The sequence below is a fragment of the Python bivittatus genome, unplaced genomic scaffold, assembly GCF_059951505.1.
Source record: "Python bivittatus isolate LINGU-HERP-01145 unplaced genomic scaffold, Pbiv_v1 ctg000010_np1212, whole genome shotgun sequence".
NCBI lineage: Eukaryota > Metazoa > Chordata > Lepidosauria > Squamata > Pythonidae > Python > Python bivittatus.
In genome coordinates this window covers 5,035,047-5,050,966 of record NW_028277029.1, presented here as the reverse complement: position 1 = coordinate 5,050,966, position 15,920 = coordinate 5,035,047, and the positions used below count along the sequence as shown (strand labels likewise).

The window sequence follows — 15,920 nt, the reverse complement described above, 5'->3', positions numbered from 1 at the left end:
ATTATCCTTCACCTACAAATGTGGAGTCCAGATCAGTATACTCAAATGAAACAATAAACGTAAGAGAATGTAACATTCTGTGAGCTATGTCTTTACAATTAAAATGTTTTAACCAATTTATGAAGACAGACTGCTGCTCGCATAAGTTTAAATCACAATGTAGTTTGTTTGCTTTTAACTTAGCATTATGCACAAAGGATTTGTCATGGCTTTGCATTTTATGTGCAAATTTAGTGTAATAGCTTCATGTTACACGTGAACCAAATCACTATGACTTGTTGAACAGGTCTAAAAATTTCTCCTTAGTGTGATCTGCATTCCAGAACTACCTCTACACAATTCTGCTTAACAGGGATGCTTATGAAACCAATCAATTACCACCAACTTTGGCAAGGTTCCACAAAGCAGAAACTGTCCGGTAGGGCTACACATCAAGCTGGATTCAAAGGAGAAAAAGTGATTTGAAGTACAGTATATACGGTTGATCACCTCATACCCATTGATTAAAAAACAAGCATCTTTTCCTGGGCTCCCATGGCTGAGCCCAAGAAAATGTGTGTTTTTTTGGGGGGGGCAGTAGGGGGAAGGGGTGGCCAAAAGGTAAAGAGGGTGACCGTAGCCACATGATTGAATTGGTTATGGCTTCAAACACATGGTTGTGGCTACCATCTTGACTTTTATGACCCCCTTCCTTCAGCCAACCATGTGTTTGTTATAAAGAGGTGCCAGTAGGTGTCACAGGAACACTCCCACACACTCCAATAACCTTTTTCTTTTTGAATCTGGATTGCTACACAGCCCTAACATGTAGGTCTATCAGAATATGAAGAAAATAATTTACTAAAATTTACTAAATCATTTATTAAAGGACTGTACCAGGATGGAAAATGGCTCAGGAACTTGCATTTCTCTTCATTGGTCACATCGAGGAATCCATTCATGTTTATTCAACTAACTAAGCAACTTGCAATTTTAACTTCAGTATCTTGGAGAGTCCCTGTTACCTAGATATAAGAGCTACTGAGTTGTTTATACCTGGTGTGCCCTCTGAAGTTTTTATTCCCATTCTGCAACAATATTGGGAAATGCCATAATCAGCAATCTTTGCAATGACCGCTGAATTGGGATACAGAGTAAAGAGCAACACATTGTGGGGCTTTAAATCACGATAGATGATCATTGCAGAATGTAGATACCTATTATGAAAAAAAATAGATGCACTGAGAATAGTAGAGATAACATAACATACATATTATGGGAGCTTACATCCCAAAGATTTAGAGTGTATTGAAGCAACTTCAAAGTGGGCCAGATATGGAGCTACTGAATGTAGGTGGTTTTGCGTTTCTGGAAGTGTGATCTGCTAATCTTTTTCTTTGCGCAGAAAGAAGTCACTGTGCAATATGGACTACAAGTGGAATATGAACTAGTACTAGTGGTACCAAAAAGCCTTCTATTGGCACCCCCCCCCCAAGAATATAAATTGTGGAAATAAAATAAAGAAGCAGAGAATGTAGAGCTACCTTCCCTCATCTGATGTTCTCAGTCAAAGTTTGCCTGCTACTCTATACAATAAGGGGTATATTGTTCAAGTTAAAGATGATGAGATAAGATCAATTGTACAAGTAAACTATAAGATAATATCTCAATCAGTAACACTATGAACAAGACAAACCTTGGCAGCTATAGGCTTTGCAGAATAATGCTTTACAAGGTATATTTCTCCAAATATCATGTTCTCAATGTAATACACCAACCCTTGTCTTCCCAGTGATATCTGCACTTAGTAGACATGAATCAACAATTGTGATATATTTTACAGGCAAATCTGATACCAGCAGACAGGAAGTATTGTTTTGCTTATGAGAACTATCTGTTGTATTAAACGTGTCCTGTACATCTGGGGATCGTTTTGACCGCTGGTTAAAGTTTGTCTCTTACATACAATACTGTATTTATTTTTATGTGTCCGAGCCAAGTACAGCGACCATTATTTTACAGATCAGCAAGTCAAGCAGTGAGCTGCCTTTTGGCCTGATGAAATGGGCAAATGGCCAGTTGGAAGCCCCAACATAGCAAATGACCCCAGCACAGAACTGGAAGGCTTGATCTGGAAGACAGGTCAAGCACTGACTGAGTAAGTAACCCTGAAGGGAACAACAGATCTTTTGAGGAATTAATAGGTGTGCCGTACAACGGGCAGGGCCTTTAAAGGTGAAGGTAGAAATGGACTATGCCACAAAAGCTATGAGTGGCCTCACACACCCCAGAAACAGAGATAATACCAAAGGGGGAGCAGCGTTGCACTGCACAATCAGGTAACTGAAGCCCTGCCCCTTCTAACATGCATTGAATGCATGTAAAAAGAGGCAGGACTTCAATGCTGGGTTGCACCTCCCATTGTGACATCATTGACACACAAACACTTGCAAATATCCCTGATTTAAGCTGTTGGATGCTGGGAAATTTGCTTTTTAGACACTGATTGGCAATCATACGTTGGCAAGGGCTTGGAAATGTTATGGCCTGCAAGTGCATAACACTTTCCATTGTATTAGACCATGTGAGAGAGATAAAGAATTGATAATGCAATAGGTTGTTATAATGACTATTGATCAGAGAGTTACTTACTGTAGGACCTATTGCTATACAATTCTCCAGTGGCTCACCATGGTATAGCAGGAACCCTACTTTGTTTTTAAGAATTATACTAAAAAAGGAAGGGATTTTATATCATTTTACCTCAAGCCATCTGCAACATGTAGAGCTATCCTATGCTGTAAGGTTCTAGTCAGACATGCATTGTCTTGCTGCAATAATCGATCTAAAGAACCCTTTGGTGCCAATTCCATGACAAGCATCCGGGGACGCACTGCAGCAGCCAGCAAGAGTACCAAACTAGGGTGATGGAGATGACAAAGCACCACAAGTTCCTAGATACAGCAAAATCAAAGTGAAATGACAGCAGTTCTAATTTTTTTTTTTTGCTTATGCTAAGGAGATTGGGCAGATTTTCAAGACAAATCTCTGCCTTACATGTCCAAAGTGTTAGAAAGAGTTTCAGAGAAGCTGATAAGACTTTTGGATTAAGAGTCAACAATTAAAAAGTAGACATAAACGTGAAAGTTAAAAATAAATAAGTGACTCAAGCAATCCCCAAAATCAGAAAGGGAAAACCCCAATAAGCAAACCATAATTTTATTCTGAAATAATGCTACTACTGTACAGGCCACTTCAAAAATTGTTTGTACGAGACGAAGTATATGGATGTTTGCAATAAATAATCAGTAATCTGTATTCTGCTATAAGATCCATAGCCGCTGATTAAGCTGTGCAATCCTTAAAGGCCTTATGAAAAAAAAAACATGCAGGAGACAGGGCTTGTCTTGGGAGAGGACATTCCATAGTGAAGAGCTGGAGTTACATGTTCCATTTGGTTAGCCCCAGTTACGCGGACTGGTTGGGTTCACATGGGTTAACCTAGCCACTGTGATTTCTAAATAGTAGTTTATGGCTTTGTGAAACGAGGCATTGTGGTTGATTAGCATACTGTGAATTGACTTACTTGTCTTAGAAGCCTAAGAGATGTATGTTTATTAAAAAGCTTTACAGCTACTTCTTCCCCACCATAAGAAGCACGGTACACAGATCCAAATCCACCATCACCTTTTCAACAGAAAATATAAGACAATATTAAAAATAGATAACACTTCCTGAATTTGTGCAAGTATAATTCCATGTGTCTGCATATTCTGAGTTAAGAAATTACTGTGATGGAATGGAATTATGAAGGCCAGGCTCAGGGAGATAAACATTTTCTTAGCTCCCCAGAAGAGCATGGGAGGAACAAGAGGATGAGACTGGCACCTCCCTGAGGAATTCACACTGTTGTGGCTGGCTGACTTGGGAACTGGGGTTTCAGTCTGGGAAGACTCTTGCTAGAGGTTGTAGCTGGACTGAATTTGCATTGTCTCTTGGAGTTCCTTGGGCTAGGCCTGACAATTACATCTGAAATAATTAATTTTTAATTCAATAGAATTCACCTCAAACCAAAAAGAATGGATTTGTAAAACATACTGTATTATGCTAGTATGATATGTGAATAAAGTCAGGGAAAAAAGTATAGTTTATAAACTTTAGTTTGTTTCAGGTCAACCAATCACAACTGGGAACAATGTTTAATTATTGGTTTACTGAATGCAACAGTGGCTGGCGCATGGGATGTGTGAATAGAAGTCATATTTTACTTATTTATTTTATTTGTTTGTGGCCTTTATCTTCAAAAGATGCCTTTACTGTACTTAAGGTAGCTTACACTTTGGGTGCCCACCCAAGCTCCTGATCAGTCTGCAATGGTGGAAAAGCAGTTAAAAGGGGAAGACAACCGATCAGTAATTGGCAAACAGCTTATCTTTATTTAGCAAGATTGGCTTTAGCTAATTCAACAAACCACGATTAAAATTAACCATGGCTTAGTTTGATGAGTAAATGCTGTCTAGATGTGAAAGTACTTTCCTTATATTTACATAAAGATATCTGATATTGACAGCCTTACACATATGAAAAGAATTGAACATCTTAAGCAATGTATAATTATTTGGAAAAAAAACATTCAAAACTGGGCCTGGGGGGTTGACCATTAAAGCCACCACTTTTCACAACACTGCTCCCTAGCATCAAGTATGTAGCCAATAATATTCTCTGAATCCTCAATTCAAAGCACAGGTTGCAATTGTCACTTAGCACTGACCCTAATCAATCGGTGAATATGGAACAAATGTTGGATATCTTATTCAACCATACACAAAGTAGACTGAGAAGAAACAATATGATGGAAACGCCCAAGACTTTAGTGTGCATATTGAGTGTATTCCAAAACAATTATACATTACCTATTGAATGAAATTCCTAATTTCATAACATACTTGTAACAGTACCATTTATATTAAAATATTGCAATAGCTATTTTTAAGGTTAAGCAATTATAATTAAGGAATATCACTACCAGGCACAGATGAAGTATTTAAGAATTCCTCCCCCCCAACAGTATTAATAAACAACTAATACATTAGGATTCCTAATTTAATCTAAATAAAGCCTTTGACCCCAAGAGCTTTTGTTGTAAATCATTTATTAATCTTTCCTACACTAAAAGTGTTAGTCTGTCTTAGCTATAGGAAGCAACAAAAAGATTGTCTTTACCTAGAAGAAACTCTGGAGCTTGGTCAAATTCCAGTTCATCATTGTTTAACATGATGTTTCTAGGTAAATCAGCCAAAATCAGATCGGGAGCAATCTGGGCTATTGGAACAGTAGACTTTGGTTGATCTGGATTTATCAAGAGGTCACCTTCATGGATAAAGAGGAATACATATGGAAGTGTAATCGATTAAATGCAAAGATAAAGTAGTACAGTAAAACCTATTTTCGAATCTCTATACAACAGACCAAATCCCACTCTAATTTATGTCATTTACATAATGATACCATTCCATATATGATGCAAATGATGTAATCTGCACAACCAGAAAGATGCATAGCTACAATGGTCCATTTGGGAATGTCTGATATCTTCTCCAACCAATTAGTCTGTTAAAAAAGATTTCATTGTATATTCATTACAATGAGAAAGACAAACTTTTAGCTCTAATGGCTCCAGGTTATACTGGAAATGATTTTGATTTAAAAATACTATGAAATTGACTATAAGAGATATATATTTATTACTGTATACCAAAAAAGTATTTAAGAACTGCTTTGCTGAAATATTAGACCTACCTTCCTCTGCCTTTTTAAGTAGGTCATCAAGTAATATTTTCTGATGTTCTTCCCCATCCTCAAAACTGTATAATGCCCATTTTTTTAACAGTGTTTCTCCTTCACCACAAACATCTACTTCTAATAAACCCGGAAACCATTCTTCCATAAGAGAATCAATGTGATCAACGACTTGTCCCAAAATGATGCAACCTTCAGAAAGCCAAGAAAAGATTACAAAAATAGTGGTTTGCTGTATCTATAATTAGAAACACACTAAAATGTTTTCCTATGAGCAAAACCAACTAAGTCTCAATTCCTCCCCCACAAAAAGGTTCTGATGCATATTTAACCTTTTCTGCAAGAAGGCACAGTAATTTTTAGAAAGCTGTTTAGATTGTTTTCAAGAACTGCAGATTCCACCAAGGAGTAAGCTTCCGGGGACCAATTCAGATATATGCCTTGCCTCCAATACATCCTGTTAGGACGAAGAGCTCGTTCTAGGGAGAAAGGGAGGGAAGTTAACTCTGTAATGTTGTTTTCCCATGTAAATTCACATATGATCCCTTTATTTGACATCATTTTATGCACAGGATAAATTTATCACTTTTTAAAAAATCACTTTTATTATTGTTTTGACCACCAGTTGTAACAAATAAGATTAAACCTGCACAGAAGTGGCCAAACATTAATAAAATACATTAAAATGTACAGAAATCAGTAAAAACATTAAAACAGTGTTATTACAGCAAATAAAATATTAGAAAACATTAGGAACTTTTGATAAAATATTCTCTCTGTTTAGCAGCAGCCTGTGCAAAGCTTGCTAATTTCCATAGCAGTGTCTCCTTGTCTAAATTCATTAGATATTCGATTTTATATCAATCAAGCCAAAATGATTTTCTTACCAAGAGGAGCTCCAGAAATTTTCCACATGCTGAAGCGGAAATAGGGCAGTATAATAAATAATGGGTAAAATCTTCCATAATTTCCTTGGAGCAAGGGCAGCAGCACATATTATATGGGATGTTCAGAAAGTGTCCCTCTCTAGTTGCTGATGTCATTTGCTGGAGCCGCAGAAGTTCTTGTAAGTGCCTCTCGGAGGGATGGCATCGTAACACACCTCAGTTAACATCTGCGTTCGATTTTGTTTTATTAAGTATGTACCAAGGGGCAATTTTATTTTGTGATAATTTAAACAAATTTCTTTGGGCAAAGACATTCAGCACCCTGTTTTTAAATAATAGATTATTATTTGCATTAATTTGATTTTAAAAAGAATTCCGGAGAGAAACCAAAGGTATGCATTTGATTGGATAAAGATGTAAACCAGCTGGTGCAAAAAGGAGTGGAGAAATTCATTTGCTCCAGGAGACACCCCTTCACAAGTCAGGGATCAGGTAGTGAGAGGAGTCTAGCAAATCTGCAAGGAGAATACTTCTACTGTCATAAATTAACAGCATTTGGAATCTTAATATTGTGAAGGTACTAAAACACACGATAACTCATAAAACATGTGTTCTAGTTCCCTAAATGAAGTCCCTTATCCTTGCTATCCTGTCTTAAACTTCTTTGCATTTATGGATATTCATAATCATGTCTATCTACCTCCTCCCCAACACCTCTATGTCAGTGACTTTCTACGTGCAGATTCTTTGTGACAAACCAGGATAGCAATCCAAAAATGTCATGTAACAGCCTGATCTTTATCTCTTTTGTACCTGAAAGTAGGTCCCATTGAATTAAAAATACATACAAATCCAAGCAATGTTTTTAGCATCAAATATAGTTTAGCCTATAGCCTCGCAGAGCTCATGCTGAAAGCGTAGCATGAATTAAGCAAGTGCCTAGATGACTTTAAAACCAAAGTCCAATAGTTGAACTAAGAGACAAAAGCAGTAGCAAATCAGCTAACTAAAGTTTTCCCCAAAGGCCCTTTGTACAGATTTAGCCAATTTCCTTCCAATCATGTACCTCTTCCAGAAAGCATATATGAAGACACTTCAAGCAGTCTATTAATTAGCCTGGACCAAAATCCCATAGGAAAATATGGCATCTCATACAGTCTTATAATAATTTCAGAGTTTTCACAGTGGGGTAATTCTATCACAGGCCGATGATCCGACAAGCTTAAAGAGAAAAAAGAAAAGGAAAAAAAAAAAAAAGCTGTTTTTCCCTCTTCTGACTTTACTTTTCCCAAAGTTGGTGATGGGGTTACAGCCAAAATGTGTAGAATATCTTCTTTGAGTTATAATTAATGGATGACACTATAACAATGAACAAGCATCTATAAGAAGCCCCACTGATGTCATGGGTGCCATGGTATCATTGCACAAATGACAGGAAATATATAATTTGCTTCAGTGACCACAGATACAAATTAAATAATCCACATCATTTGTAATGAAGTCATAATGTATGAGATGTTATTTGATTCCCACACCCTCCCTCTCCCTGGAGACGCTCATGTAACAATGAATTCTAACGTTTGTTTACCTGCTTGGAATAAGCAGTTGATCTTCTCCTAGTGGCAAGGCAATCTGAAATTTTTCTAGAAGCCTGAAGTACTGGGACATGTATATCTTAGGAAATTTACTTTTCTTTAGCAGGAATTTTTCTACATCAGAACGCTTTATGACTCCTTTGGGGTATTTAGTAAAGCCATCAACTTTCACTGTCAAGATCTATGGAAAAGAAATCAGTCTCACAAACATGAGTATTATTTGCTTAGTTTTAGAATAACATCACACACAAAGCTTTTTTCCTTAGTTTTAAAATAACATTACACCCAAAGCATTATTATCCCTCCCCTGTCAAGATTCCAAATGAAAAGCTATTGTGAAATTTCTCAAGCCTGGAAGGTAAGAGAGAAATAATCATTCAGACAATAAGTGAAGATAACCCGAGGATAAGAAGATGAAAACATGGGGTGAACCAGAAAACCGTTTGGAACAACATTTGAAACTGACCTGGGCCATGATTTTACATAGCCATTTGGGATCAACAAAATACAAATCTCTTAGCTGAAGTGCTGGATCTTGAAAGTGGAGGAGGACACCTAAATAAAAAATAGTCTACTTAGTACGTATCAATGCATACTGAACATTTAAAAACAGTGTGGTTTATTACTTTATAATTCACTACTCTTTGCTCAGTGGAGGACCCCAAGGTTTCCATCTGAAGGTTTGCTTATCTCTAACACCAAATCCTGTGCATCATCACAGAGGAATATTGTAATAGAAAATAGACTTACTAAATCTATTCAAATGGAAGATAAAGGCATTTGAAGGGATACAGGCTGGTAGAAATTTTACTTTTTGCTGATCACCACATTGTTCCCTGCAAATTTCCCTTTCGTAGTATTCTTTCACCTAATAAGGGTATGAAACCTCAAGAATTCAGGTGTGAGGAAAAATGATACAGATTTTTTTTTTAGGGAAAAGGGCTGCATGTATGTGGTTAACTGGCATATATGAGTTTAAGCCATATTTTTTATACTATAATGTATACATTTGTCATTACTCTATGATGAATAAAACTATTTGAGGCATTTTTATGGTCTGTCTCTATAAATACTTAACAAAATTGAGTTCTGCATACATACCACTCTCATATATCATCAAAGTATACAATAGTGGTATCAGCATCTTCCTCTCTAGATTTTAGTGAATGTCTAGCTCCTTTGAAATTATGTTTTCAAAAAGCAAGTCCAACATGATGACAACCCACCAGGTTCAGAGAAAGGCAACATTTCCCAAACATGGTGAACTCCAGAGGTGCTGAGTTCTGTCAAGTCCAAGGATTCACCTCTAGGGAGCACCATGTTGGGATAAATCGTTTTAGGGCAACAGAATCCAGGCAATTCCCCTGTGCACTGGATGACAAAATGTTGAAAGCAATTACAAACTTGGCGTAATCTTTTTGTTAAATGAAAAAAAATAATCGTGGACCCACTAACAGTCTAATAGCCACATTTTACCTGATTCATTCAGAAAATGCACAGCATGAGGGAGTTCATTTTCATCCAACTGCAACTGCTTTTGTTGCACCAATTCATACAGCCGTTTCTGATCGATCACAGGAAATTCAACTGGCACATTTTTGCGTTCTTCTAGAATACTCTTCTCAAGTTCTAAATAGCTGTCTGGAATTAACTGGCCAACCACTGGCTGGTCTCTGATCTGCAGAAAAAACACATTTTGTTCAGGTATTTTGATGAATACCTTAGCAATGTATCACACTTTCCTAGTCAATAATTTCCCCTGAAACATGGATTAGAGTTTGGTCCAGTCTATACCCCAATGGGATCAGTCAGGCCATAATTTCAAGCCAAATTGAACCCCATCATGTTTCCTATAGCACTAGAAACAGTTTGGTATCCAATTCCTTGTCCATTCTTATCATGAGACATCCATCTTTTTTTTTTGGCAAAGATTTACTCTTTCCAGAACTATAGGGAAGACACATATAGTGAAACTTCCAAATGAAAGTTCTGTTAGCTGACTGAAGCGTTTTTGTATAATAGTGCAAGAAAAAGTAAATTTTAAATGCAGCTGTGAAGGAGCTTATGGAATCATAATGTGTTCTACCAGCACATAACAAGCAGTTTCTAATAGTAATAAGTGACAGACAACAGCTGAAAGGAAGGGAGAATAAAAAATTGAGTGTTTTTTAACACTCAATCTCTATTTCCCACTACTGCAACATAATTTACTATGTCTACTGCTTATTGCTATCCTGTGAGTCTTTACCAATCTACCTGCCTGTCCACTATTAATTCAGCCAACCATTGCTGCAGCATTAAGGGCAAAAGCTGCATATTATATATAGTTCCCCCAAAGATACTGGGAAAGTAATGATGTCCCACACCACAGTAGCTGCCACTGTCAAAGCACTTAGAAAGGTAAGTGGGCTACAATAATGAGAAAGAGAATTTTGAGACTGGCAAGTACATAGGTGGGGCAAAGGACTAACCTGAGAAATTTGATGGTTGCTATATTTGCTATAAAGTATTGTAATATTAGTATTTAGTAGTACAGATAGACAAAATTAAGGATCACTGGTTAACACTTCATAGACAGTACTCTCTGTAATAAGCCATGACATCAAAATGCAAACAACATGATTATGTAATTATGTCATGATGTCTCATGTAAGTACATAAGCTGCGTCATTTGCATGATGACATCATGATGCATGTGCTGCCTCTTTCTTGCCCATGCTCATAGGACAATCAAAGAGTTACAGGCTATGGGACTGCACTACTCCCTCTTTTCTGTTTGTACTCTTGCTTGCAAATCCCAAACCATCCTCCATGGCTGTTAATCAGAGATAAAGTGGTACTGATATTATTATCAATGGGGAGAAGAAAGAAGAATGGATATGTACCAACAGAAGAGAATATATGTAGCTCAGGGTTGAACTGTAGAGTTCCTGGGGTTCTCTGAGTTTGGTTGTTTTCTTGCAAACATTTCATTACCCAACCAGGAACATCTTCAGTGCTGAATCAGTGCACTGAAGATGTTACCTAATCAGGTAATGAAATATCTGCAAGAAAACAACCAAGCTCAGAGAGCCCCAGGGACTCTATAGAATGGATACGTATAATGGACTAGGAAGAATAAAACTCCAATTCTCTTAATTATAGTTCAAGATAACCCATGCACTGATTTCAACTTTCTTGATTCAAAAGTATATCAGATTGTATCATGTAGGAAAAGGAAGAAATTTGAAGGGATCTTACTTTAGGGAAGCCAACACATCAGCACTCATCATTCATTCATTTAGAATATGTATGTTTTGTCACTCTTCTAATGGCTCTGGACAGCTTATAAAATTACAGAGGAACAATCTATAATCTAAACTCTGGATTGTAAAAATTTTTCAGACCATGTGTAGCATTTTTACAAGTGTCAGTGTCCAACCGAGTTAATACACTTGCTATAAAGCTGGATTGTTATAGCATTCTTTTATTATCTGATATTTATTTTTGACACGGTTTATTAAATTTTGAAATGCTAATCAGCAGTATTTCTCCTGCTCCCCTATCTCCCAAATATCTTAGATTAACTGTTTTGCACTTCATTGGAATAGATACAGCTTGTTTGCTCGCTCATTCAATCATTCAATCATTCAATCATTCATTCATTCATTCCATTTATACCCCACATTTCTATTTGATCAAGTACTCAGAAATAAGGCACATCTAAAAAGGAGAGGGCATTACCACTTTTTTTTTTTTTTTTTTACTAATCTCTCAAGACAACCCAAGTGATATCATACATTATTTAGAAACCTGGCTTCATTTTTTTTCTCTGACTGCTGAACTTAGATGATATAATGCTAAGGGGAATAACTTGGATATTCCCTGCAGGTGGCCTTTGTCAGAACAAAGAACTAAAGAAGTCCTTGAAGGAAGACAAATATAGATTACGAAAGGAGGAACTGAGAGAACAGAACCATCCTGAATAAAGGCAGGTGATGACATGAAAAAGAGGGAGAGCAGACAAAAATCCAGACCTTGTATATTCTCTGCCTTCCTGAACAGTGAAGAGATTAAGCCATTAAGAAGGATCAGGCATTCAAACTAAGCCATAAGGTGGCTTATTTGGTTTTGGTTTAGTGTGCTGTGTAAACCCAGCTATTGTGTCTTCTAAACTATGATTCATGACTTTAGAATGTGGGGTGAATCTGGTCAGCTGTAGCTTAGTCAACAAACTATTGTTAAATAAGCCATATTTTCTGCAGTGGTTAACCCAGACACTGTGTAGATGTCTTCTTTGAACCATCTGGGAGAAACCGAATCCATATTTATGACATTAAAGAATTGCACTCAAATTATGCAGTAACTTCTCCAATTGCTAATAGAGCAAGATTTGATACAAATATGCAAACCTGAGAACGTGCAGCTTTAACAGAATGTATCAACAGTTTACGTATTTATACTTCTATATAAAAGTGAAATGGCTTACTTTGAAATTCAGACTTTCTTTTATGATGATTTGTCGAAGTTTAATCATAGTCTCAGATTCTTCTGTAGCATTCACAAAATGATAGTCGTGGATTTTCGGAAATCCCCTCTGATTCATCAGTTCCTTGGTAATTTTACTGATGCAAACTCTACGCTGTTTCTCATTAGAGATGTCTAAATGAGTACCGATGAGAATCACAGGTGACAATGATGCCCGGGCCTATAAAGCAGGATTTGCAAAGTCCTCAGTTAAGACTCTTATCCATAACCATCCTCTTATTTGTAGTTGTTTTTATTCCACCTTAGCATCCCTCCTAGCCACCTTGGAACCAGGATTCCACTTTAGATTTGTCATGCAGTTTAGAGTTCTCACTAATCACTGTGCCATCTTTAGGCAACATGGGAAGTAGAGTCTCAGTTACTTAAGCAAAAGGTCCTCAAATTCCTTATTCTCACGAGCCAGTCACTGACCAATCACTGACCAGAACAGTATATACTTCTGTAACAGAACTCAAACAGAAATACATTTTTTCTTACTAAATTAGGAAAAATGTTCTGTTCCTATTCTCAAGGCATGTTTTTAACACTTCACAAAAAATCCTTAACTATGGTATCTTTTATACATTGCAAAGAATTCAAAGGGTTTTTATGAGCACTAGAATGCTGATGTCCCAGCCAAACTTAATAGGGATATATTTCCGTTTAGATGTTCACAGCAAGAAAAGATGAGAAATTGCAGACATATTTTAGACAGTTTGCCCTACATTACTTCTAAGTAAGTTGGAAGTGGTCTTGGAAATTATTTAGTCTAATGCAATAACGGCAATGAAGAACGCGATTATAGCCCCTCCAACAATTGTCTAATCTAATTTGTTGACTTTCTTCCTATGAAGGAAAGCACCTATCTAGACCGAATAGAGTCAGTCTATTCCACTCTTAAACGCAACTTACTGTTAAGTTCATTATTTATTTAAAGCATCTATATCCCACTATTCAGACATAAAGGTTCCCAAAGAACAGTTAAAAGTTTAACAACAATTTGTTGTCACTGCATTCAGGTTTATGAACTTAAAGAAAAAAAAGGCACAATAGGAAAAAGAGATGGGGGAGGAAGAAATACATATACATACATATGTGTGTGTGTGTGTGTGTGTGTGTGTGTGTGAATAAATAAATTTTCAACCAAATTTTTCTTTCTTGGAGTAACAGAGAACAAGTCTGTTTCATATTAGGTGTGATAACCCTTTAGACATTGGAAAAATAGTCTCTTGGAATCCCTTAATTATCTTTCCTCCAAATTAAACACTCCTAACTTTTTACTTAACAATCCCCCCAACACACTTCTGATTTTCACAAATTCCTATAGACATGGGTTGAAAGCCAAATCTCAAAAGAAAAAAAGAAATGCTGGCGGGGGTTATTTCCCAGATCTAAAACATTGTATAAGGTTAATGAGTGGTATTGGAGCCCACATCCCTGATAACCCCACTAGCTGACTGGGGCTATCAGGAGTTTGTCTTTACGCAAGCATAGGAGAGCCACAAAGTCATTTCTCCTGCCATAGTCAGACTCACAAATTCTCTATTGTATCAGGTTTTTTTAAAGATCAGTTAAGTATGTTACCTTGATATTAAACAGCCATGGTTTCATAGCATCCACTTCTGACTCTCCTTTGCTAAGGTCATAAACAGCAAGGTATAGAGCTCGCTGAGTCATAAAGTGGGGATGAGCACTATAGAATTCTTCCTGACCTAAAGAACAGTGAATACAGCGGTAATTGGCAGAGGCCGTGTATGCCACGTATGCCCTACACAACCTCCAGTTCTCACAAAAGTGAGAAGAGAATTTAAACATAGTTTAAAACATGTTAGGCGACCATCAAAAGCAACAACAAAATGTTACAGATTATGAAGGAATAGTGTGTTTTCAAATATGCTCTCTCACACTACGTGTGTCTACACACACATAGACATCATAGGAAAGGTTTAAAACCAAATGTCTCAGAAGGTTTTGGAGGTTTAGAAAAATAACTTGAACTGTGTTCCCCTATTCTCATGAAGATATATGGTAGATCTAAAGACGGGCTCCAGGTTTCCTTCCTCTGTAGCAATTCACACTGCAGTATTAATTTCTACAACTGCAAAGTAGTCTGTGTATTTCACAGCAGGATCAACTCAAAGTTAAAGGAGAAATTACCATATTTTTCCGACTATAAGACGATACTTTTTTCTAAAATCCTTACCCTAAAAATTGAAGGGCGTCTTATTCAAGGAAGTCAGCCGAGGAGAGAACCGCGCGGTTGCAAAACTGCCCATACTTTGTTTCTGCAAAGAGGCTTCCTCCTATTGCTAGCCTCCAATCACGAGTGAAATAGCTTGTCTCCCAAACAGACTTCCTCCAATCACGAGCCTTATGTAACTGACGTCAGCTGATGCTGAACAAACCAATTGGAGGAAGTCTGTTTGCAGAGACAAGCTATCAGCAGTTTCACTCGTGCTTGAATGTAATCAGTTATGCAAAAGAGCATGGAAATAGAGCTGCAGAGAGACGGTTTGGACCTCCTCCCACCGAGTGTATCAGGTCAATGTTAACTAATTACTAAATAAAAATGTGTTCTGCACTATCTTTAAAATGTTGATTTCTTAATTTTGGGTTGGAAAAGTGGGGGTCATCTTGTACATGGGGGCGTCTTATTGACGGAAAAATACGGTAACTGGTTGCATAGTTCTCTTGTGAGCTCATATCCATTCTTGGGACCCTGGAAATTATCTTTAAAACTAAATTAATAGTCCATTACTCATGAATACTAATCCAGACACATTAAGGCTGCCAACCCTTTCCTTATATTTTTCAATGACTTCTTGAATTTTTCATATCATAAACTAATTCATTACATTCATAGATGTTAGTTCAGATTACCAAACGTATGCATTTTACAATTGTTTCAATGAACGACTGAAATGTGGTTCATTCCATGGTGAGAGTTCAAGCCATCTTCAAATCACTCTCAAAACATGCTAACTTCCATGGATGCATCCACAGAGTTTTCTTGGCAATAGAATAGAAGTAGTTTGCCACAGCCTTCTTCCAAGATATTATCCCACCTCCCAATCCATCTTATAGCCCAGTGTTTCTCAACCGTGACAACTTTAAGATGTGTGGTCTTCAACTCCCAGAATTCCCTAGCCAGCAT

General features: G+C 37.0%; 1 protein-coding gene across 1 annotated transcript in view; it reads right to left on the bottom strand.

Annotated features, from left to right (window-relative positions):
• LRRK2 (leucine rich repeat kinase 2) overlaps positions 1-15,920 on the bottom strand; it is an 82,600-nt gene that overhangs the window by 15,420 nt on the left and 51,260 nt on the right. The window contains exons 30-41 of the mRNA XM_088152554.1: positions 14,351-14,478; positions 12,729-12,947; positions 9,737-9,938; positions 8,727-8,815; positions 8,254-8,441; positions 7,732-7,886; positions 6,111-6,257; positions 5,779-5,970; positions 5,203-5,349; positions 3,566-3,666; positions 2,743-2,933; positions 1,036-1,196 (exon numbers count right to left, since the gene is read on the bottom strand). Of these exons, the coding sequence (XP_088008680.1) occupies positions 1,036-1,196; positions 2,743-2,933; positions 3,566-3,666; positions 5,203-5,349; positions 5,779-5,970; positions 6,111-6,257; positions 7,732-7,886; positions 8,254-8,441; positions 8,727-8,815; positions 9,737-9,938; positions 12,729-12,947; positions 14,351-14,478 (1,920 nt within the window). The remainder of the gene's footprint in view (positions 1-1,035; positions 1,197-2,742; positions 2,934-3,565; positions 3,667-5,202; positions 5,350-5,778; positions 5,971-6,110; positions 6,258-7,731; positions 7,887-8,253; positions 8,442-8,726; positions 8,816-9,736; positions 9,939-12,728; positions 12,948-14,350; positions 14,479-15,920) is intronic.